The sequence below is a fragment of the Eurytemora carolleeae genome, unplaced genomic scaffold (assembly GCF_000591075.1).
Source record: "Eurytemora carolleeae unplaced genomic scaffold, Eaff_2.0 scaffold923, whole genome shotgun sequence".
Classification (NCBI taxonomy): Eukaryota; Metazoa; Arthropoda; class Copepoda; order Calanoida; family Temoridae; genus Eurytemora; species Eurytemora carolleeae.
The window spans coordinates 58,793-85,253 of record NW_019396808.1 but is presented as its reverse complement, the minus strand read 5'-3'; the positions used below and the strand labels follow the sequence as shown (position 1 = coordinate 85,253).

General features: G+C 31.4%; 1 protein-coding gene across 1 annotated transcript; it reads left to right on the top strand.

The window, feature by feature from the left end:
• Positions 1 to 297: 297 nt before the first annotated feature.
• Positions 298 to 25,060, top strand: LOC111708905 (uncharacterized). The gene is made up of 12 exons (XM_023482410.1): positions 298 to 393; positions 3,583 to 3,667; positions 4,240 to 4,324; positions 7,470 to 7,581; positions 10,349 to 10,594; positions 13,952 to 14,183; positions 17,611 to 17,698; positions 19,882 to 19,979; positions 20,126 to 20,192; positions 22,118 to 22,171; positions 24,165 to 24,200; positions 24,990 to 25,060. Exons 1-12 carry the CDS (start codon positions 380 to 382, stop codon positions 25,040 to 25,042), a joined length of 1,170 nt encoding a protein of 389 aa, XP_023338178.1. The 5' UTR covers positions 298 to 379; the 3' UTR covers positions 25,043 to 25,060.
• The last annotated feature ends 1,401 nt before the right edge of the window (positions 25,061 to 26,461 follow it).

Genomic DNA, 26,461 nt, shown 5'->3' with positions numbered 1-26,461 from the left:
TCTAATAAAAAAAGATATTATTGAAGGTTTTGAGTTAACATGGGCTATAAACCCGGGGCAATTTCAGGAATCAAATTTTGATCGGAAAGGAAATTCAATTTTCCAGATAAAACTGGGTACCAAAGGTATTTTTGTATCAAATGTTTAAATGTAATTATTTAACAATAAAAATGAATATTGCATGAATTTCATAAAATAATGAGGTATTAAGTTAAGCCGGATATATCGTGTGTTTCTGCCCAGCAATTAGTAATAAATTATATGGAAGTGATACAGATGTTTTTATTAAACTGATCCTTCTTTAATCCTTCCTAGTCCCCTCGTATCCTTGTACAAGCCTCACTTTTCAACTGCATGTTCAGGGGAGAAGTCAAATATCATGGAAAAACTTGGGTAAGTTTATATGGCCCCCTCCCCTTCCCTCTTCTATTATAATAATTTATTATATTATATTAAAATAACTATTTATAATACTGTTATTTTGGTTGGCAGTGTTATAAATCTTTTGGACAGAAATGTTCTCTTTCAGATTTAATTTTGTCCCGAGCTTTAGCGTCGAACAAAATATACTCTAAAAAGGCGAGAACCTTCGAGATATAGAGAAAATTTAAGTCCAAAAACTTTCTATCACGTCGTGTCAAAATAGTATTGTTAAATTTCAATGGCATTTCTAGATCAAATAAGCTTTGAAACAACGCAGAAGTAAAAATGTAATTCAATTTTATTTTCATTTCAATTGAAAAAAACCATTTTGGAAATATCCTACATTTGTTGAGAAAACCCGGGAACCAATCAAAACTTTAAAGCACACGTGCTATAATGTACACCTAATTTAACTTTATAGCAAGATGATTACTTTATAGCACGTTCATAATGAAATTCACAATGAAGTGAGTAAGAATGATAAAGTTCACAATAATTTCAAAAAGATTTATTACATTTTACAAATATCAATATTTTGAATTTATTTTTCTATTTCAAAGAAATCAAGTCAGCTTTGTAGTAATCAAGACATTGAATACTTTGATTTATGAAAAGTGTTAAATTATAGTGAGAATACATTGTAAGCAGTTAAGTAAAAAAGAGGTTGATTTACGTAGATTGTAAAAGTTTTAATCAAAACAATAAAACTCCTGATTGCAAACTGTCAAATAAAACGGGTTCAATCAACATCCTCATAGATTCACATGGTTTCTTTTCTTTACACTTAAAGGGACTGTAAGAGTAATTTCAAGTGACCCTCCGTGCAAAGATGGCAATGCCCAATTTACTTAAAAGCTTTGTCTGATCAAGTATGAATTAGATCAATATATATATATAATCTGGAAACTTGATTACTTTGTGTGTGGTTTCACTACAAAATTGAATTGCCCAATGTGAATTTCTACAGAAGGAAAACTTGGCCAAATAATGCTAACATTCCCTTTAAACTGTGTATTTCTTTTGTTACTGTTCGATATCTTTAAGCTGTATCCCGTATCTTATGTGCTGTGTCCTGTGATCTCTATTCTATCATTTGTATCCTTAATCGTATTTAGTATCCCATATTCTGTGTCCTGTTTTCCATATATTTCATAAATACTGAGTCCTATATTTCATATTTGTCCTATATACTGTGTCCTTTTTTCATATTTGTCCTGTATCCTGTATTTCTTATGTGTCCTATATCTCGTGTCCTGTGTCCCTTTATGTCCTATATCCTGTGTCCTTTTTCCACATATGCCCTGTAATATACTATGTCCTTTTATTTCAAATATGTCCTTTACTTTGAGCCCTGTATTTGATATTTGAGCGTCCTATATCCTGGCTCTGTATTCCATATATTTCCAATGTCCAATATTTCAAATATTTCCTATGTCCTGTGTCCTGTATATATATTTCCTATGTCCTGTGTCCTGTATATACATTTCATATGTCCTGTGTCCTGTGTCCTGTATATAAATGTTTCCTATGTCTTGTGTCTTGTATTTAATATATGTCCTATATATTCTCTGTCCAATATTCTATATATTTCCTATTTCCTGTGTCCTGTATTTAATATATGTCCTATACATCCTATGTCCAATATTCGAAATATTTCCTGTGTCCTGTGTCCTGTATTCAATGTATGTCGTATATGTCCTATGTACAATATTCTAAATATGTCCTGTGTCCTGTATTCAATATATGTCCTATAAATCCTACGTCCAATATTTAAATATGTCCTGCGTCCTGTGTCCTGTAATCAATATATGTCCTATATATTCTCTGTCCAATATTCTAAATATTTCCTACGTCTTGTGTCCTGTATTTAAAATATGTCCTATATATCCTCTGTCCAATATTCTATATATATCCTATGTCCTGTGTCCTGTATTCTTTATATGTCCTATATATTCTATGTCCAATATTCTACATATGTCCTTTGTCCTGTGTCCTGTATTCAATATATGTCCTATATATCCTACGTCCAATATTTAAATATGTCCTGTGTCCTGTAATCAATATATGTCCTATATATCCTATGTCCAATATTCTAAATATGCCCTATGTCCTGTGTCCTGTATTCAATATATGTCCTATATCCTATGTTCAATATTCTATATATGTCCTATGTCCTGTGTCCTGTATTCTATATATGTCCTATATATCCTATGTCCAATATTCTACATATGTCCTTTGTCCTGTGTCCTGTATTCTATATTTGTCCTATATATCCTCTGTCCAATATTCTAAATATGTCCTATGTCCTGTGTCCTGCATATTTATCTTGTGAATATTTCAAGTTTCGATTTTCTGAATCATTAAACTTTGTGAAAGGCAGAAATGGGTTTGATTTTATGGATATAGGGAGTTTGAGGAAAGTTAGATTTTCACAAAACTTTAACTTTAAACTTTTTTACAATTCAAAATCATATTGTCTGTTTCTAGGATTAAATTATCTGTTTCTAGGATTAAATTATCTGTTTCTAGGATTAAATTATCTGTTTCTAGGATTAAAATATCTGTTTCTAGGATTAAACTATCTGTTTCTAGGATTAAATTATCTGTTTCTAGGATTAAATTATCTGTTTCTAGGATTAAATTTTCTACTTCTAGAATTATATTGTCTGTTTCTATGATTACTTTGTCTGTTTCTAGGTTTATATTATCTGTTTCTAGGATTATATTGTCTGTTTCTAGGATTATATTGCCTAGTTTTAGGTTTATATTGTCTGTTTCTAGAATTACATTATCTGTTTCTAGGTTTATATTGTATATTTCTAGGACAATATCATATGTTTCTAGGATTAAGTTTTCTACTTCTAGGATTATATTGTCTGTTTCTATGATAATATTGTCAGTTTCTAGAATTATAATGTCTATTTCAAGAATTATATTATCTGTTTCTAGAACTGCATTATCTGTTTCTAGGTTTCTACTGCCTGTTTCTAGGTTTATATTGTCTGTTTCTAAGATTGTTTCGTCTGTTGTTAGTATTATATTGTCTGTTTCTAGGATTATATTGTCTATTTCTATGTTTATGTTTTCTTCCTCTAGGATTATATTGTCTGTTTCTAGGATTATATTGTCTGTTTCTAGGATTATATTATCTGTTTCTAGGATTATATTGTCTGTTTGTCTACTACTCGGTATAAAAACAGAAGCTACATGTCCCTGTTTAGAGGGAGGTGAATGGCAGTTTAAGGTAAACAAGAAAATTAATTTTAAAAAGGTTTTAATGACCATCTTAAACTTTTCAAAGTTTTAATTTGGGGTTCTAATTAAATTTATTCTTATATTTGTATAACTAGCTGAAGTGCCCGGCGTTGCCCATGGAATAAAAAAAATCAAATTTTGAAGAAAAAAATTTTATTTTTGAAAAACAAAAATGTTACCAACGGGTTACCATGGGTTTCCTCAAAAGATTTCAGTCAATTTGGTTGATTCGTTTGGCCAGCTATAGCTGGCATACATATATTATAAATGAGCGAAGATCTTTATTAAATAGATAAATAACTACCAAAAAAAGAACCCATCAGGGATCCAAAGATAATTCCGAAGATTTTGAAGATAAAATTATGATAGAATTTACGAAATTTACCATCTTCAGCCATCGGAGACTTGAGTTGTGAACCCAAGTCGATAAGTTTTTACTAACCTCAAGTCTACCCTAATCTTGAGTCTTGACTTGAGCTTTTCTTGGACTCAAATTGACGCTAAAGCCGGTTTTTACTCGGATTAAAGCTTTTAAAATCTCAACTCTGTTCTCCTATTTAGGGTGTAAGCTATCTCTACTGTGCTAACCCTAATGGTGCGTTTAGAACGAACTGGTGTCCAACTAACGATGCCATCTATGATGGAGGTAAAACAAACAAAAAACATATTATTTTTTTATTACACTAGTTGAACAGGCTGGGGTTGTCCGTGAATTTTTTAAAAAAGTTTTAAAAGTTTTAAAAAATATTCATCTTTAAAAAAATAGAATGTTATCTCCGGGATACACATATGGGTTTCCTAAAAAAACTTTCAACCAATTTGGTCCAGCCGTTTGATCGGCTATGACTGACATACATATAAACTAGGTTTATTGCGCCCATCTTCTATTTCAATTGTGAACAATTTCTCTAAACATAACTGCATCGAGTCTTTGTCACAAACTGAAATATTTTCAAATCCCCTATATTTTATTCAACCTGATAGTGTTAAAATAGTGTTGAAATTTCACACTAACTCTTTTAATCTAACAGAACTCATAGTTTGAAATATGACATTGGGTTACAAAGATATTGGGATTTGAAAATTTCATTTAATGGCAAAGGTCAATTAGTTAGGGTTTGCATCATCAGGTTTTAAAAAAACAGGAATAATGAAATTAAAGTTTTTTTTTAAATTCCAAAATGTTTGTAAAAAATCCGATTTTTTAAAATTTTTAATTTAATTTTAAGTATTTCCTTAATCGTAAATAAAAACTGTTTGTAAAGGTGTAAAAAATAACATAACATATACTTATTTACTCCGAATATAATAAATACTTTTAATGAGGTGTATCTATTCTATATATATATATATTATATACTGCGAAGTAAAGTAAAAAGGAACTGGGTTAAACGACAAAAAATAGGAACTTATTATGTTTAAAGTGAGTTCTACAAAAAATGACAATTTAAAGACGACTTTGTTCATTCCAGCTAGCTTGGTACTTGTGAATAAACCTCTATCATAAACCTTCTTCAAGTAATAAAAGGAATATATAGGAATATCACAATATATATCCTTCCCTGCCTTCTTCTAGTAATAAAAGGAATATTCAGGAATATCACAATATATCCTTCCTTCCCTTCTTCTAGTAATAAAAGGAATATTCAGGAAAATCACAATATATCCTTCCCTTCCTTCTTCTAGTAATAAAAGGAATATACAGGAAAATCTCAATATATCCTTCCCTTCCTTCTTCAAGTAATAAAGGAATATCACAATATATCCTTCCCTTCCTTCTTCAAGTAATAAAGGAATATCACAATATATATTGTAAACTCTATCTGTATACAGATACATTTATTTTAGCAATAAACTTTATCTTATCTTATCTTATATATCCTTCCAATCCTTCTTCAAGTAATAAAAGGAATATACAGGAATATTATAATATATCCTTCCCGTCCTTCTTCTAGTAATAAAGGGAACATACAGGAATATCACAATATCCTTCCCTTCTTTCTTCAAGTACTAAAGGAATATCACAATATATACTGTAAATATTAAAACGTAATAAAAAATAAGAATTTTTGGAAAAGCGAACTACAGAGGTTTTTTTTAATAAATTATCCCTAAATTGTAAATATTTTGAAAACGGCGAAAATAAAAAAAAATCCACATTTTTATATTATTTTTATAAGAAAAACTGAATGCAGAACACTGTTTTTAAAACTGTTACTATTGCAAGTCATTATTATTAAAAAAAAGTGGATAAAAAATGTAAGAATTTGTGTATACATAGCACGCGCCACCTCTTTAATGGCATAGACACCACCTGGTGGTCAAATGCGGAAACTTATATTCAGAATTTCTGGAATAATTATTCCGTTACTTATAATAATTTGCCAAAACTTTCAAATTAATTAAACACATATTAAGTTAATTAAATAAGTTAAAAAATTAATAAGTTAAAAACACAAACAGAAAAAAAACAAATTGGTAATTAAATAATATTTATTGAATAAGTACGTAAACAGTGCAAAATAGCATTTAGACATTCTCCTGTCCGCCCCCCCCTTTTTTGTTGTAACGTGGCATGATGGAGTTTGCTATAAATATCTCAAGGTTACCTTTCTCTTCAATAACAAGAGTAGACACTTTCAGTTTCAGAATTTGCGATAATTTTAATTCTCCTTAAGGGGTAAACAATCAGTGGCTGATTTAGAACAGACAGCTGACTGTCTACACCTTCAGGGCTGGGTATTCTTCTTCTTTGTTTCTTTCAATGCTTCTTCCCTTTCTTTTTCCAACAATCACTAATCTAAAAATATTAAAACTTTCACTAGTTCACTAGTGCTTGGCCCGGAAATTGTCTTCTAGAGAAACCACAAACTGCATTTACATAATTGATGAATGATGATTTTGAATTAAATTAACGTTTTTCCGTGGCCGGAAACAAATGCACATCTAACGACCTGGCTGGTTCACAGAAACTCTGCTAGAGGCCTAAAACTAAAACTAAATGAACTATCCTAACATTTTGAGTTTTCTGATAACAATTTTTTTTTAATTTTTAGCTTGAGATTAACAAACTTTCTTTATTTCATTTCACATCAGAATATAATTTTTTATTATTAAACAAGTTACAAATCAATGTCAAAATAATTAAATTTTGTTCAACAATGAAGGAATATATTTTTACAATATTTTTGTAATTTTTCAAATTTCATTTGTTGAAAAAACATATCTTCTACAAAAAACTTAATAAAAGGAAAAAATATTTTTAGTTTTCAAATAAACATAATTTTTGAATATTATATTAAAAAAATTAAATTAAGAAACAAATTAAAAAAATGTTGCTGATGTATATTAACAGTGTGTATCCTTCCCTTCCTTCTTCTAATAATAAAGGGAATATTCAGGAAAATCACAATATACCTTCAAGTAATAAGAATCCACTAAAACTCATTTATATCCTTTCCTTCTTCTTTCTTCTATCTTCTTTTATATATATATACTTTACTTGTTTACCCGTTTCTCTGTCCTTTTGCATTTAATAAACGTCAAAACAGCTGAACTGATCAGGCCCAAATTTTGTGTGTGACCTCAATGACCCCAGAGAAGGTTTATGGAATTTTAAAAGTTGTCTCCAAAATTTTTTGATTTTTATGAAAAAATTGTAATTCCGCAAAAAAATTTTAATACTGTCTCATCGACGAGAAAATGCTGAAAGATTGAGCAACCATTAAAGTTGAATTAGCAGATGAGTGTGAAGCATCCTAGCCTAGTAATGTAATAAACGTATTTTTTAGGAAAGTTTGTGTTCTGTGAAGGAGAAGAGCTTCTAGCTTGCCAAACTTTAAAAGAAGCTAAAGAGGCTGAAATAGCCCAGGGAGCCGTCTGCCCTTGCGAGCAGCAATGGAGGTATTTAGTTCGGAAACTTTTAAATATTACGTAAACGACACTTTAAACTAAACACAGGAAGAAGGTCAAATTCATGCAACTGATGGGACTTTGTTAACCTTCTAACTCCTTTACTTTAATTTTTTGCACAAGGATACAAAAAGAATGTTTAAATATTTATTATAATGGAATGAAATCTAGATAATTTAGACCATTTCCAGACCATTCTTTTCAACCAATTACTGTTCTTTCCACGTTCGTTCTTTTATAAATTGCTCCAATATACTTACGAACACATTCTGTGTATTTCTTCTTTTTTTCGGAACAATGGCATCTGTCTTGATAATTCTGTTCGTACACGTGAAAAAAATGATCATTCCATAAAATCGACGCCCAGCCCTATCTTTTACAATCCAATAGTTTACAGACTAAAGGCTGACGAATCAAGCAAAATTCCTGATTTAAAATATGAAAGGTCTACAACATCATGAATTGTAAATATATAAGGATTAGAGAATAAAAGTTTGTGGCAAGATGGTTGGTTGTGCTTTCATATTAGAGAAAGAATTGAATCCATTTATCACTCAATAGCTGAACAACTCAACCCAATACCAACACACACAAAATCTAAAATCAACAAAATAATTTTATTTCTTATTATTTTTATAAATATTTAATAAGACGTTTGATTTTTCTTGTTAGTTCATCGTTGAAAAATACTAAAAATCCTTCACCAGTTTATACAAAATATAATGTAAAGAATAAATATGTAACTTTACTTTTCCTTTCCATTCCTTTTCCTTTGATTTCAATTTTTTATATCTTTTTAGAATCAAGGGGAAATATACCCGCAACCTCTATTTTTGGAGGTTTTTTTAATATTTTCTCCTGAAACAATTTTTTGTATTTTTTGTTATATTTCATAAATAAATAATTACTCACTTAATTACTTACTGATTCTAAGCCAGCTTTAAGACCGCAGAAGTTTTGATTATGAAATGGTATAATGAAAATAATTTGAAAATTTCATTGCAAGATATTTTTGGTGTTGTTATTAATCGATATTTTTGTTTGGTTCATGTTTTAAAACTTTTAATAAAGGTTGACAAAAATAAACATCATCCTTTCAGTTGTCAGTTATCACTGGGAAGGTTAGGAAATAGAAAACAGTGCTCTGCTCTAAGTAGCCTGTCCTATATTTAGACAGGAAGCGCTGCGCAAATTAACCATGGCGTCACAACACCTCTAAAACAAAGAAAGAAAATAGCTCGCCAGAATCAAGAAAAATAGAAACCTAGAAAGAAGAATCTTGAGAGGTGGGGAACCATGCACTAAGATGTCGGTTTTTACTCTACTGGTTGTGAATGTGATACTCAGTCGACTATAAAGACTGTCGAAAATGCCACATCCTGAAGCAACAATGCCAACAGCTCCCAATTTTTTAATGCGGTGCAACTAGGGTTGTTAATCGTTTTTGAAAACGATCATTAAACGATCGTTTTTTTCGTTTCCCTATCTTTTTTTGTTTCGTTTTCCAATTATTTTAAAAACAATCGTTTTAAAAACTTTTAAAGAAAACGATAGCTTTTAAAACGATCGGAAAACGAAACAAAAAACGATAGGAAAACGAAAAAAACGATCGTTTTTCAAAAAAAAATTAAAACGTTAACATCCCTAGGTGCAACTCCAATGGGGAAAAACCTTAAATTTTGTAGAGTGGGAAACACTGTAAAATCGGAGGAAAGTAGGGATTTTCTATGCTGGTCCCTCGATACCAATACTTCCTGACCTATTCAAACTTCCAACTCCTACACCTCAACCCTATCTTTTTGTCTCAAACAGTATTTGGAATTGAATTCTTTGTGGACAAATGTTGTGTGCTCCATGTTTAAGACTACTAGGTGTAACCAGGATTTTGACATGAAACTCAGAATATAATTGCAGAAACCTACAAACAAGAAACAAGAAGAAAAAATAACATTGCACATGAAAAATGGTAGGAACTCTGATGATAAGCTTTACACCATCAATTATCAATTTTCCTGTTGGGAAATGGAGAAATCATAGGGAGAAAGGGCGGGAGACGTCCCCCCCCCTCCATTTTACCTCCATTTCAGAAAATATATCTTAAGTATGAGTTAAATCTTAGTCAGCACTGTATTCACCTTCAATCACAAGTCAGGCATTCTTGAGTTAGGCAACAAACAAAACTGAAAACTAATAAAATGGAGCAGAGTGTCCCAATAAAAACTGGTTTCGAGAAATAAAATTTTTTTTCAAAATTATCAGAATCAGGGTCAGTCAACAGAAGGCAAAGAAAAAAGGAAGGAGAGAAACAATGACAAAAAGAAAAATCAAATCCGAATTTGTCTGTATCAACTGTATCAAATTTAAAAGATTAAAAATTCAAATAATAAATTGTTAAAAAAAACCATCATCCTTCGTTGAAAAAATATTTAGCATTCCCTGTATTTGTTCATTGCATTTTAATTTCTTATTATCTTTTTTATTTCTTAAATGTGAACCTTGCAAAACTTCTGTTCAGATGGGAACTCGAGATCTTTGCACAATGTAAAACTTGAAATGATGTGGTGCTGCTTTATTTAGCTGAACCTTAGGTCATAAGCTGTTTTCTGATCATGGCCGAGCCAATTGTGTCGCCTCAATCCAGCGGTCTTCAAAACATACAGATACTTTTAAAGACCACCCGATAGTAGAGCTTCTGAATTGTTTTAAGATACAAAAACTTCAACCTCAATTTTGTTCTGATCATTATTTTTTATTTCAGTCATCGTGGTAAACTGTACAACTACTGTAAAACTGATAGTAGTTGTGACCCCTGGTGCCCGGTTAAACCTGAACTAGTATCAGAGCTCGGAGCCAACACAACCTACTGTACTGAGGATATCCTAGCTGCTTGTGATGCAGAGAGAGAATCTAAACCTAAACCTACCTGCCCCTGTCTTGATGGAGGACAGTGGTCCTACAAGGGGATACCGCAGAGCTACTGTTCAAATCCGACCAATAGTAACAGGTATAGCTTTACGCTACATGCTCCACATTATTAATAATCCCACTGGGAGGGGATGATTCGTATGGTGTAACGTCTTAAAATAGTCTGAAGTAATTTCAAGTGACCCCACACTTGAGAAAAGTTGTATGCCCAAATCACAGCAGTACAATTTAAATATTTGTCTTTGCAAATATGATGTTTACCTTATTTGTTCAGTTTTAATTGCCACCCCAGACTAACCAGGGCGAGATGCATTTGGTTTCTCCTATTTATATTCAATCATGTGTTGGTCCATAATTCAAAAATCATTAGGCTTAAAGGGACTGTAAAGGAAAAGTGAAAGGGGGTATAAGCTGAAAGATATTTACTTTTGCTCTTGTTTGCGACCCATGAAAGTTATATCTGATGTTCCTGTCTCGAGAAATTGATAAAAAAAACAGTGTCAAATTTATACGAAAATTCACATATATAATTTAGTATAGAAATGGTAGGTTAGGTATTCAGCAAATACGCAACCAATCTGAAAACGCAGATATCCCAAAGAAACCTAATTGCAAAGAGAATAAAATATATATATTTGAGGGGAATTTACTAGAAAAAAGTGTAAAACGGCCATTTTGTTGTACTGTTTCCATACTGCAGGTGTACTTCACATATTTATTCTATATAAACTTTTGGGCCCTGGAATATCATTCTATAGAAAATCTAAAATTAATATTAAAAGAAAACCAAATTATGAAATAGGCTGGTTTCATAATTGACCAATGATCATTTCACATAGACTCTATGCCTTTTACTTTACAAACGATGATTTTCCGTTATAACTTTAAATCAAGTGATGTTTTTTATTCACATAATTCATTATAAAGTTTATTTAACAGCTTTAAAAAATTCAAAATTGAAATGGATAGTCTAGGGAACATACTGTATTATTGTACTCTACTGCATATAATTTGTGAACATTGTACACTTTGAACTCCCTTTCAGGCTGAAAGGGACTGAAAATATTTATACCGAGAGATTCTCTAAATTCCCCTCTAATATATATTCTATTCTCTTTGCCTAATTGTAACTTAGGTTTTCTCCAACTTTTATTTATGATTTTTATTTTTATTTCTAATAGATATAATTGATAATATTATTTATAAGTATGTATGACGTCATCAGAACTCCCACCAATGGTAGTGCAGTATACTGGTTACGTGATACAGACAGAGACACATGACCAGTATACTGCACTCTCATTGGTCATCAAATATAACTTTCATGGGTTGCGATCAAGAGCTAAAGTGAATAGCTTTCAGCCTTTACCCCCTTTCATTTTTCCTTTACAGTCTCTTTAAGTAGTTATCATTTCATAATTTTTTGTTTAACACGCATATGCCAACAAAAAGTATAAAAAAGAAAAGACGAAAAAATTGTTCTCAACATGTCAAATTGTGATCGAAAGGCACAGCTCTCTTGGATAAGGCCCAAACCGTTAAATCCCCTTGTTGCGGTTCTCTATTAAAGTGACATGCTAATTTGTCCAGTAGAGTCAAAATAGCAACTTTTTAAGGAAGAAATCCGACGATATTTTCCAATCATTGATGAAAAAGGGCACCTCTATGAATCGTCATGTGACGCTTTTAACTAAGGGACTTCAAAAATATTATGTGAAGATCTAAAAATGTGAATGCAATTTATCCACTCTAAAGCACTCTAAAGTGCAATTTATGTTGATATGGGATTTAGTTTTAACTGCTTGTAATCTAATTTAACTTTAAAGAAACTGCCATTATTTTCTTCTTTGAGATTACCTTCATTCTAACAGGGTTACGGATTTATTCCCCCCCCCCCTTCAACAAGAAAGGGGTGCTATAGGAAAGAATTAAAACTAGCAAATTCTACAAAAGATTGGAATTATATATTTAAGCGTTGATATATCTAGTTCACATACTTGATCAGACAAAGCTTTAAAGGGTTTTTAATCGAGAATTGTAATTTTTATATGCAGGGTCACATAAAATTATGCTTAATACAATCTCTAATTGTAAAATTTGCTATCGTTAACCCTATCCCTATTTTTGCCTAAAATAGATTTGGGGGTAACGCTTTCACCCCCTCCCTCGTGAGTTTTCTCTTAGAATTGAAATAGGGGAGTGTGATACATTTATCTTTAATGGTTAGGGTGCAAGGGAGGATTTTAAAAAAGTTCAAAAAGTACGTCGGAAAAATGTTTAAAAATACATATTCTTAATTTTGACAAGTGACACATGCTATTATATCCATTTTTAAGGGATTTTTAAATATATAAGTTTTAGCCATGTAGTTTAATTAATTAAAAACATTTCTGATGTCGGCCTTTTAAAAGTTATTTAAAAAAAACCACATGGAGAAGGGATAACACCCCCCCCCCCCCTCCATCATGTGAGGGTAGAGAAATATATAAAACAGTGGACATTTTACACCTTTATCTCAAGGTTTAAAATTAAAATTCTGTTATCAAATTGAATGAAATTTTCAACTTTTTTATACTCTAATTTATAAACTCTTTTACCTTTACTTTAGTAAGAATAACGTTTTCTTGAATTATCTTCAGACAATTTATTTCTTGTTGTCAGATAATGTTCCTGTTTTTCAACAGCTTTCTACTCTTTTTTTTGAGACACCCTGTGCAATTCAAAATTGACCTAAACCATTAGGATACAAAACTTACATATTTTTCATTCTCTAAAATTCACTCAAAAATGAAGTTCAAAAGAGTGAAATGCATGAAATTATTTTTCCCAAAAATGCACGAAAACAGCACAAGATGTAAGTGTCAAGATAAATAAAGCAGGAACTAAAATTTTGCATAGACCCAGACAATGACAAAATCTAGTTTTTTTCCCACAGTTTCACTTTTTTTGAGACACCCTGCAGGAAAACAGGAATTTTCAAATTTAAAACTTTAAACCTAGCAAAACTGCAATTGTTTCCACATTATTGATCAAATAAAGGTTTCAAAGGTACCGTTCCATGGATGATTACTTAAAATCAATCAGTCCCTTTAAACACCACTTCTGCAGGGCCCCCTGGTGTACAGTCCCTTTAAACACTACAACTGCAGGGCCCCCTGGTGTACAGTTCCTTTAAAAACCACTAATCCAGGGCCCCCTGGTGTACAGTCCCTTTAAACACCACTACTGCAGGGCCCCCTGGTGTACATTCCCTTTAAACGCCACTACTGCAGGACCCCCTGGTATACAGTCCCTTTAAACACCCCTACTGTAGGGCCCCCTGGTGTACAGTCCCTTTAAGCACCACTACTGCAGGGCCCCCTGGTGTACAGTCCCTTTAAACACTACTACTGCAGGGCCCCCTGGTGTACAGTCCCTTTAAACACTACTACTGCAGGGCCCCCTGGTGTGAAGACAATGATGGAAATGCTAAATATTGTCATGGAGATATAGAAGTAGCATGTAAGGAACTAGAAGGAACACAACCTGTGGATACGGAACTATGTCCTTGTCTATCTGGAGGGGACTGGACCCTGATGGGGAGACAGATGTCGTATTGTCAGCTTGGATCATGTCCCAAAACTCACAATGTGCTTAATAAGAACAATTGGGCCAAATGTGGGAAAAAGGTAACTGTTTCTTTGATTTATTTTATTTTTAGTCTTAAAAAAAAACATCAAAGCCAGATCAAAAAATGGCAGAAAAGATTATTTTAGCTTAAAGTAGGAAAGTAGCAGATTCTGAAACTGTGTCGAAGACACTTTAAATATAATTTTATAATCAAATAATTTCTGAATTTTAGAGTGATTTAAATCTGAATTTTTAAGTTAAAATCTCAAAGTATTTTATCCTTTTATAAATATATACTCAAACTATTCAAGATTAGCTACGTAGTTAAATCCACGGAATTTAACTAAGTTAAATTGTTTTAAGTTAATATCTCTTGGAATAGTTTTTAAATTTTTGATTTTCAATAACTTCACATTCTTTTATTCAACACTCAAATAATCAGAAACAAAGACAAAAGTAAAATAACTTACTTGTTATCTGTCAGATGATTTATTCACAATAACTTAGAGTATAGTAGTAATACATTATTCATACATGGTATTTATACTAAATCACAAAGTTTTGCGCATAACATATTGTTAACCATTAATTTAAAACCTCTATAAAATGTCGTCTTCAACTTGAATCTCCTGTCGGAGACAGCCAAACCAAATTTTCAGCCCGCAATTCCCTTTGTCCTCCTCCGACGGAGCTTAAAATATTTTCGTTGTTGTGAAATCATTAAAGTTAAGCAAAATATTTTCATAAGAAGCATAAGTGAATTTCGTTAAATATTCAACTGTAATTTTTCAGAAGTTAAAAAAACGTATTTCAATACTGATCAACAATAAGTCACCCCCGACCATCCTTAAATAATTCGTAAGATTTTTTCTACTATTAACATTCATTATAACATTGTACAATTAAACATGACCTATAATTTATGTTATTTTTTAGGAAATAAAGATTTTGTTATCGAATTTCTGAGACGGGGTTACTCTGTTGTGTGTGTATTTGTGCGGCCTATCGGGAAAGAATTGTCTGGGGATAATAAACATCCCCCACCAGAATCCTAACCGGCCTATTATCCTGATTTGTCTAGCGTGTTGCTGTTTTCCGTCAACACATATATATATAATACTATACAAAAATAACATCTAGCCTCGCTATACATTTTTCATTGGATAAAAAAGGATTTTACATCAAATTTTGTTATGTTATTGGTCGATAGAAATGGTTTCATGGTTCTATTGGATAAAGAAGAATTGTACGTCAAATTTTAGTCAACTATTGGTCGATAGAAATGGCGCTTAAGCCTAGCTTAAAGTTGGGATTTACTAGATTTTTTAGACGTCTAAAATATTTAAAGTATAGTTATTTGGAGTTAAAAAGGTGAGAAAATAAAAGGACTCTAAAATATAAAAGGTCTTAGACATAAGATTGTATAGATATAAGGGTAGAAAGATAATGAATGTGGCTAAAGATCAGTTCTCTTATACTATATTTATGTTTCAGTCTTTTAAGTTCAAAGAAAAAAAAAAGTTTTTATTTTTATTTTGACGTCCTTCGAAGATATCATTAAAAAACAAATACTAAATAATTAAGAAAAGGCCCCCTACCTTTGTTGTACTGAGAACCCTGTCAATTGATTTTAATCAAAATAATTAAGATGAAAAATCCTAATTAAAAACATTCAAATGAATTTTCTTTCTTTCTTTCATTTTCTTTAACTTTGTTCTTGCTTCTGAAAGAGATAATGAAAAGAAATCGAAATAATAGCTCAGCAGTTCAGCCTAGGAGAAATTGTTTATTTTCTAATTTAAAAACAGAAAAACTTTTTATCTTTTTATTTGTTCTATTTATCGATAAAAAAACTAATGATAAATTTTGAAAAGTTTAATCAAAAATTAGTTTTTTTGCTCCTTCTTGTGAAACATACAGTGAGAACCAGAAAACTGAGGAATAGGAAGACGACATTGAATCAATAATAAGTGTATTTGATGTTGTTACAAAGAAAATAGTTTTATGAGATGACTTAACATAATCCCCCCCCCTCTTATGATCTTATTTCAACCCATAAAATAAATATAAAAGAAACATTTTTCCACTTTTTCCACTTCGACAATTAAGCCATAAACCTTCCCTTGGGTTATATCTATTACTACAGAAAATGTGGGCCAAATCGGTTTAGTCCTTTTGACGGTTTTTGGATTTTAACAGACATACAAACAGACAAGCAAAATATATATTTATATAGATATATAAGAGAGAGGGGGGATAAGGGGGTTATGTGCATAAAGATTTGTTAAACTTCCAAATTCCAAGAATTATATATAGAGACTAAAATTAAGGTTTCATTATTATAACCTTAATGGAAATTATTAACGTTTTTGGTAATCCATTATTCTGTCTGATTCCTAGGTAAAACCGAGGTGGTAAAACGCTTTATTAAAAGTGTGTCTTTGAAAAAACGTAGTTTATACCAGAACCTTATTTTTGAACAAAGTTAGTGAGTCCTGGCAACAAACTCCAATATTCTTATTCCTATCTTCGCAACCTGTTGGTGTAAACCTTTGATATTTCAAACTTAGACTATATTAATCCAATAGGATTCATATGAAATAACAAAGATCTTTGACATAAAGTTAAACAAATATAAGGATTAAAAAACTCAGTTCCATTTATCTTTTTTTGGGCCTGATTTTAGCGAAGGAAGCGAGTTTTTGCCACAAACTCTACTCTACCCATGTTGTAAAGTGAATAACCTAGAATTATGTTGCATCAAAAAATGTAAGTTTGAAATATCAAACGTTTACACCATTAGATTTCAAAGATATAAGGATTGGAAAATGTAAGTTAGTGCAAAGATTTAATTTCTTTTATTCGCGTTTAAATTTTAAAGTTTACATCAGAGTACAAAATTATTACTGATCTATGGTGCAATCAGAAAACCTTTTATAAACATTTTTTGATCCAAAAATATTTGATTGAGGGTCTTACATGAACCAGCTTCAGGGATTTTTCTATAGACACTTCGTATTTTACTCTTGCACCTCATGAACTATTTAAACCAGAATTTTCAAGTTCTAGTTTTTTTAATCGGAAAAAAAAGAGAGAGAAAAGAGAACAAGACAAAAAAATTTAAAACATTTCAAATTCAATCAACAACGTTCTCCTCTAGAATTTAGTTCATATTAAAAAAATCACTCATCAATTCTCCAATCTTTTTATCTTTGCAACCTGATGTCTTTTTTATATTTCAATCTATAAATTTTGTCATGATCAATAAGTCAAAGGTTCACGGTGATCCAAAGGTTGCGACACTTCAAAGTCTTGAAAAAAATTTAACTTTTTCTGGATCTATGTCAGTTTAAACCTTCAAGTTGCAAAGATTTTAGGATTGGAAATTAGAGTTTGAGGCGAGTAATTAACTTCTTAGATAGGCCAAAAAAAAACAATTTTAGTAAAATATTTCATCTCTGAAACATATCATTTTCATTGGTGCAGGAGAAGGCAGCCTGTGATGTTCTAAAAAGTTTAGAGACTGAAGAGGGTAAAACTCAGCTCTTTGGTCAATACACCTCAGCTAGCACAGGTTAATAAAAATCAATGATTGATAAAACAATTTAGAAATAACAATTGTTTCAATGTTTTACAAAGAGAAAGGAAACGAAGGGTAAAGCCAATGTTGTAATGAAAGGAAAGTTATTTCAGAGGTGTACGCATTCTTTTGTACTGCAGTGTATACTCTCTCTGTTCGGTAATGTAAACACAAGACGGATGTCGAACCCTGATATGGGATCCATCTTTTACATCAAAATCAATGAAATATTCTGGTCATAGGAAACTATTATGTGAATCATCAAAATTATCAAAATCAAATGCTTTATCCTGCTTGGATACTAAACGAACACTGATGCATCTATTCTTGTTTACAAATTCCGCCCAGAGAGAACTGGTTTCCATATGTACGCACAATATACGCAACTGCAATTTACTTTCCTTGCATTACAACCTTGAGTAAAGCTTACCTCGGATGTACACAACCAACCACCCCATGTATTAGTTAATAGGGTGGTCGCTTGTGTACATCACAATATGTTTACATAGATAACCAAAGAGAATAGAATATATATTAGAGTGGAATTTACTAGAAAAAAGTGTAAAACGGCCATTTTGTTGAACTGTTTCCATACTGCAGGTGTAGTTAACATATTTGCGCTATATAACCTTTTGGGCTCTGAAACATCATTTTATAGAAAATCTAAAATTAATATTAAAAGATAACAAAATTATGAAATAGCCTGGTTTCATTATTGACCAATGATCATTTCACATAGACTATATGCCTTTCACTTTACAAACGATGATTTTCCGTTATAACTATAAATCAATTGATTTTATAAAGTTTATTGAAAAGCTTTAAAATATTCGAAATTGAAATGTGTAGTCTAGGGAACATACTGTATTAATGTACTCTACTGTATATAATTTGTGAACATTTACATGATTTGTACACTTTGAACTCCCTTTCAGGCTGAAAGGGACTGACATAATTCAAACCGAGAGATTTTCTAAATTCCACTCTAATATATATTCTATTCTCTTTGTAGATAACACTGTACACCTGTATATAGAGTGATCGTATTTCTAGGGGGGGATTTTATGGAATAGTGCAAATATAACTTGAGGGATATATGGTGGAGTCTCCCAACCTTAAAAGTGTTTTGGAATTTTTTAAAACTCACATTTTTACAAGACGAATTGTTCGTGTATTTTTTCGCGAAGCAATATTTTGTCATTTTGTCTGAACTAAACTGGAATGTAATTCAGTATACAACGCTGTGTTTACAATCCATTTTAAGTGTCTATCTAACTATCCATATACAAATATTCAATTATCTACATTTAACCACCCTCAAGATTTATGATTCCTATATATATAAGTGTACAGTGTTAGATATGTAAACAAATTGAGCTGTTAATAGGGTGGTCTGTTGTGTACATCTGAGGCTTTTTACCTCTTCGTTTCCTTTCTATATGATGTATTTAATCATACAAAATCCTCTGAAAGGCTAATGTAAAAAAGACATTTTTGACCTTTTTTCATTTTTTTAACCTCCGTGGAGAAAAATCCAAACCATAAGAGGTATAATTTTTATCTTATCTCTGTCTGAAGGAGGGTGTGCAGGGCTGCCATGAGCCCCGCCTATTGACCTTCAGAGCCTCATACACAAAGAATGACCTCGCGCGTCTGTCTGCCTCGGCTATGTCTCCAAGCCTCCGCCATTCTGGTCTCCAATAAAAATATTTCGCTTTTAAATCCACCTAAAGACTTTTTTAAACAATCTCAACATAATAAATAGTTTTTAATAATACATAAACAATCTATATATTAAAGCGTGTTTTACATTCAGATTAAGAGTTTTATTTTTGTGTTCTTAATTTCACATTTCAGTCTTATTTAATGGTGTGAGATGTAAACAAGTTATGTTCATTTAAATGAATATATATATATTTGAAATTTGTGGATTAAATGGTTCTTTAAACTATTGGGGATTCTACTATGGAGAGATATATTTTAATTTTTTGTCGGTTAAACCATAAAAGGTTAATGCAAAATAATACATCAAGTGGAGATCAAAATGCGGGGCATGTACGGACACAGAATGGCACAGACTTGGTGGCAGGGCTTGGATACGTTTCTGCTTATTAGGAGGCTTAAAGGTGATTCTGCATGGCTCATTGCAACTCTGCACCCCATCCCTTCCTGTCTAGGTTGTCCCTGCTGGTTTGATATGACCCGGACCGACTGCGCCTGCTGTAATGATGATGCTGTACAGTGTGGGGCTCCTATGCAGAACTATTGCTATAAGGTTATTTTCTAAGTAGATAATAAAAGTCCTAAACACTGATTTAAAAACAAATTAATGCCTAAACGATTAAACGAAAGACTTGATGATGGAGTTATGAGGGCAACATGTTGGAGGTTAATGAGAAATGTCAAGTTTCTTTTGTTTAGAAATGGGAGGGAAGGCAACGTGGATGTCCAGGGGTACCAGCAAGCCAGTACACACTCTCTACTACAGGTTAGTGTACAGTACTACCAGCGAGCCAGTGCACACTGCACAGTCTCTACTACAGGTTAGTGTACAGTACTACGTAATGATCATAATGTTTACACACTTTCTAAAATGATTATAGTGTGATCGAGTTGTTAAACAAGGAAATTAGGTGTATGTTATAGTTATGTTTGCACATACCATTTTTTTGAGGTTTTATTGGCAGAAAAAAACTTGCATTTTTATGTTTAATTTTTCATTTTTCCCCAAAGATCGTCAAAAAATCCCCTGGGGGAAGTAATTCTTAAAAATATACACCCCTATCAGTTTTTTGGCTAGTGCTTGGTTCCTTTTGTTACCTTAAATTTTGAAAAAACGATATTAGCTTCGTAGAACTGTGCATTGAAGAATTCTATTGAAGATAAAACAATCAATTTTCTCAGGTATTCACGGGGGTTTTGTACTGTAATGATTTTCTTCTTTTTTTATAGAAAATTCGTTTTAAATTTCTTGCAGATAACCAGTGTTAAACACTATTATATTACGCAGTAAGAATCTTCTTTTGGAGTAAACACTTTTCAGATGAAAGCTTTTAGGTTGCTTTGAAAGAAAAAAATGATGTGCATTAAATACATAGTGATTATCAGTTTTTTTATGAGAAATAATCCCGTATCTGTTCAGTAATGGTTTTAGCTTTAAGAATTGGCGTTCCTTAGTTTTCATTTCGGACCAGTCATAAAAATTTTCTTGGGGGAATGTAAGTTTCTGCCTCTCCTTGCTACAGAAGAAGAAGGAAAAATATATGCAACATTACAGATACGACTTTGTGACCTCGTAGCTCCTCTAGTGCAATTTACTTTAGTTCGACGTGTACTTTACGGTCAGCTGTAGTACATTTGAATATCCTAGCCAGGTCAACCTTTCCGGTCCCAGTTAGTACTGTATCACCCGGCCCGGACATTTAATAAATAATGAAGAAACTCAATGGGACTAGCTGTTGCAACAAGGTTGACGTGGTCACACTATGTTAAATTTACTTTTAATAAAGGGTCAGAGGTGCGTGACTACAGCTGTTTTTACGTTTATTGAATACAAACAAACAAACAGACTAATACAATCGATATTAATATAGATTTTTTTGTCAAAGATATGATTACAAAAATCAGTTCTAAGGATAAGATAGTATTTTAAGTTTTTTTTCTCTCTTCTTTTTTTTCAATTTATACTAATTCACAATAATGACGGTAAATTAGAGGTCCTGGTTTTAAGTCAGTGAGCCTCAACTTTACCACTCATTTTGCGATTACTTTATACATTTTTGTTGCGCTGTGTATTTTTAACATTAAAATACAAGTATATGAAAATACTCAAATACAGACAGGATGTACAGGATGTCCCACGAAACATGACAGTTGGTTAGTAGTTTAAAATGTCTTCTTCCATAATATGTCAAGTTGTTTGTTACCAAAGAAAATAATATTAAATATTTTATGGCATCCATATTTTAGTAAAATTGATTTCTAAGTAAAATATATTTGATTAAAGTTTTTATAAACTAAATAAACTGCAAAAAGTCTTTAAAAGACATTAAAGACTATTCACCAACTGTCATGTTTCGTGGGACACTCTGTACTTTAAAGTAAATAGTTTATACTGCAATATAAGTACTTTGTAAAATCCAGCCTTAAAAAAACGGACAAATCCTTAATATTTTTCAATTTTATTTTGAACAAGGGAAAAAACATTGAAAAGCTATACAGTGAGTACCAGAAAACTGCTTGCTTTGTTACAACATCAAATGAACTTTAGTATTGCTGCAATATCGTCTTCCTATTCCACAACTTTCTGGTTATCACTGTATTGCTGTCAATATTCTCACATAATCAATAAGTGTGTATAGGTCATCACTGTATTGCTGTCAATACTCTCACATAATCAATAAGTGTGTATAGGGCATCCCTGTATTGGTAACCAGAGCAGAACTGACTGTGCTTGGTGTGCACCAGGAAAAAAATTAGAATAATTAATGAAGATAAAAAATTTAGATGCTTACATAGATATTACTTTTACGGTAAAAATATTCAAATAATGAGAAGTCATTTTAGTTTAGAAGAAAGAAAAAGGGAATTAGATAAAAATAATTTGAATTGCTTCACCTTGGAAAATACCCTTAGATAATGTTTTCCGAAATGCCATTGGAAAATGGTCTTGGGAAATGCTCTAGGGAAATGCCTTCGGAAAATGCCCAAAGGAAATGTCTTTGGAAAGCAGTCTTGGTAAATGTCATTGGGAAATACCCTTGAGAAAAATTCTTGGTGCATGCCCTTGAGAAATTCCCTTGGGAAATGCCCTTGGGAAATGCCCTTGGGAAATTCCCTTGGAATTTGCTCTTGGAAATGCCATTGGGAAATGCCCTTGGGAAATACTCTTGAGAAATACTCTTGAGAAATATTCTTGGTTCATGCCCTTGGAAATGCCCTTTAGAAATGCCCTTGGGAAATGCAATGTGAATTCTCTGGGAAATGTCCTTGAAAAAACTACCAGAGAACCTGTCAGAGAAATGTTTCTGAATTCAACAATATTTTATCTTGAATACATTTATGCTTTCACAGACCTTTATTCCTCTTAGATAAATGATATTTTAGAAGAAAATATTCTTTTTCAAATGATTATTCTTTATGTTTGAGCGTGCTGATGATGTTTCATACAAATGTCTAAGAGAGCAGTGTATAAAATCAAAATATTTACGGTTTAAAGGCAATGTAACTGTAATCTAAAGTGACCCTCCTTTGATAGAGTGGCATTTGTGATTAACAACGGTACCTTAGATTGAAAATGCATTTTGAATCCCCGATTTTTGTTGAAAACTGGTTTTTTTATTAGCGGTTGCTCTGTAAAAGTGACATATGTAAGACAATTTTGAAAAAGTGATATACACATTTCTTGCTTCAAAAACAATATGGGGAAAATTATCAGAATCAAAAAATTTCAGCCAGCAAGAAACGACATCATCATTCATATAGTAAACAAAATTAAGGGGTTAAGGTTGTGATTCTGACTCTTTAAATGGAGGTTTACTTCAAATTACGTTTACAAGCCCTTTAAGAGGAAATATATTGATAAAGAGGAATTGTTGGCAAAGTCCACATCCGCTGACATTACATTAGGGTTAAATAAGATCTTGATTAAAGGGACTGTATGCGTTATTTCAAGCGACCCTTCATTTAAAGATGTCTTGATTCACAACGGTACCACCAAAAGCATTGTTTGATCAAATGTTAATTAGGTATCTATTACAGAGTAGATAATATAAGATAGATATATAAGGTATTATATTGTCTATAATTTAAAAACAGATTCTTTTCAATTGTGGTGGTTCCCGCATTTGTAGTCCATGAAAACATATGGGAATTATCAAAACTAAACACTTTTAAACCTAATGAACAAAAATATCTTCAACGTTGTGAATCGGACATTGTCATCTTTGCATGGTGGCTCACTTGAAATTAAGGTTTAGTCCCTTTAAGTTAGGAAGCACTCGAGAACTGATTCGTTGTTCGGGTCCGCCACAGTTTTTCATATTTGACAAAATCAAAATTTGAGAAATCTGACAAGCACAGTTCTAAAATTAATGAATGATTTTTTAAAATTAAGATACCAGCAAAGGTATCCGGTATTGCCCGTGCCCATACGATTTAGAATTTCTTTGATTTCCCATGTTTTCTCTCAAAAGTTTTGACCAAATGAGAGAATAAGGTAATCTTATCTTTCAAAAGTTTCCAGTTCTGCAGTAAAATCCTGAAAATTCAAGATAATCCATCCAAAATTTTATACCTTAAAACTATAATTATTGCTTCTAGATGTAAATACATTATGAATAACGAGTGTATTGAAGGATAGAAAGATGAGTAGGACTTCTCTGATTCCAACTTACAGATTTTTTATAATTTTCTTTTGGGGATTTCATACTCTACAATATTTCAATTTTTACCCCTGAAGGAGGAGGACAATGCAGAAATGAAGATTACGGACAAGGTGACATTTAAAAATTTATTAAAACAAAAGTTTTTAATTGATTAAAAGTAAGGGCTATTCTAAACTATCTTTCTATATGCTGCGTAGAGTGTACCCTACCCTCTGCAGCCCAAAACAGAAGTAACAAAAAATCTATTAAGTTTAAAAAATGGGTTTACTAATTATTCTAATTAAAAAATTAAAACATTAAAACATTAAAACATTAAAACCTTAAAACATTAAAACCTTAAAACCTTAAAACATTGAAAAATTTAAACATTGAACATTAAAATGTTAAAACATTAATACTTACAAATATAAAATATTAAAATATTAAAATATTGAAATATCAAAATATTAAAATATTAAAATATTAAAATATTAAAACATTAAATCATTAAAACATTTGAACCAAAAAACATTAAAAAATTCAAACGTTAAAACATTAAAGTATTAAAACATAAAAATTTAAAATATTAAAACATTAAAATATTAAAACTTAAACACATTAAAACATTAAAACCTGAAAACCATAAAATATTGAAAAATTAAAACAATAAAATATAAAAACATAAAAACATTGAAGCATTAAAACATTGAGCTAATAAAGCAATAAAACATTAAAAAAACATTTAAACATTTGAACATTAAAACATTAAAACATTAAAACATTAAAACATTAAAACATTGAAGCATTTAAACACTGAGCTAATACAGCAATAAAGCATTAAAAAACATTTAAACATTTGAACATTAGAATATTAAAACATAAAAACATAAAAACATAAAAATATTAAAACATTAATTTAGACTCTATACATGGAAACAGATGCTGGAACCCCCAGGTCAGTTGTAAAATGTAGTTGATTAGGCTTTTGCTTAAACATTTTCATTCTCTCTGTATTGATATTTTTAGTGGGGGGGGGGGGGNNCCCCCCCAACCGTATGAATGGGGTTAACAAATGAAACCAAAGCATAAATCTCTAAAATCACAAAATAACGTTATAGTTAAAGACTCACTTTTAACAATTTATTTTTAAATAAAATAAAATGGTATGAGGCATAGTTCATTAGCTTATAATAAGTTTGTCTTTTTTCCATTCGCACACCTGTCGGTTCTCATTTTTTCTTGATTATTTGGCCCGTTCATATAGTTTAGCACTGTCTTTTTTTTAAAGAATAAATACATCCCTTAGTTTTTTAATTAAAGTTAAATATGAAGTTTTTAAAGTAATTTACAAGTTTAAAATAATCAAATTTGGAATGTTTAATAAAAATATTTTTCTTGGAAAATGTTCAAATATTTATTAATTGTAAGGCTGAGTGTACTTTTGACCGGAAATTTGGCGCAAATTTAGAGATCTCCTCATGCAAATGTAAAACTGGATGGAAAGGAAACGGACTCGAGTGCTTCGACGAAACTACAGGTAGTTAAACTGCGATTATATCTATCCGTGGTAATCCTTTAAATACGTACATTTAACCTAAATTACGCTGTAAACATGTGCGGAGATAGCTTACTACGTTATATCCATCCTTGCTAATCTTATAAATACATACATTAAACTTTAACTGTGCGTAAATATGTAACATGTTTGTCATGTGATATAGATAGGGATGTTAACGTTTTCATTTTTCAGAAAAACGATCGTTTCGTTATGAAAACGACGACGAAAAATCGAAAACGAAACGATCGTTTTTAAAAACGATCGTTTTTTTAAAAAGTTCGTTTTTTAAAAATTGTCGTTTTTAAAACGATCGTTTTTCAAAACGCTCGTTTTTAAAAACAAATCGTTTTTCAAAATGATCGTTTTTATAAAATTCGTCGTTTCGTTAACGATCGTTAACGACGACCCTTCGTTAACGATCGTTACCGACGACCCCTTCGTTAACGATCGTTAACGAAGAGAGGAAACCGACCTGAAGGGCATCTGTACTTATCATTGAGTAGTTTTTAAGTAAAAATCAAGGAGTTTAACTCCCCCACAACTGTTAAACTTCATGTAAGACGACATTTAATAAAGTTGCATGTAATTTTTTTCCAAAAACGACCGTTTTGATAAAGTTCGTCGTTTCGTTAACGATCGTTAACGACAACCCTTCGTTAACGATCGTTAACGACGACCTTTCGTTAACGATCGTTAACGACGACCCTTCGTTAACGATCGTTAACGACGACCCTTCGTTAACGATCGTTAACATAATTGTCAATACGTTTTTTTAAAAACAATCGTATAAAAAACGGTCGCAAATCGTTTTAATAAAAACGATCGTTTACAAAA

Bases quoted from the DNA above. Each gene is read 5' to 3' on its own strand.
- LOC111708905 (XM_023482410.1), top strand. The intron at 19,980-20,125 runs GTTATTTTCTAA...TCTTTTGTTTAG, and splicing joins TGCAGAACTATTGCTATAAG to AAATGGGAGGGAAGGCAACG. The intron at 24,201-24,989 runs GTGACATTTAAA...ACATTAATTTAG, and splicing joins AAATGAAGATTACGGACAAG to ACTCTATACATGGAAACAGA.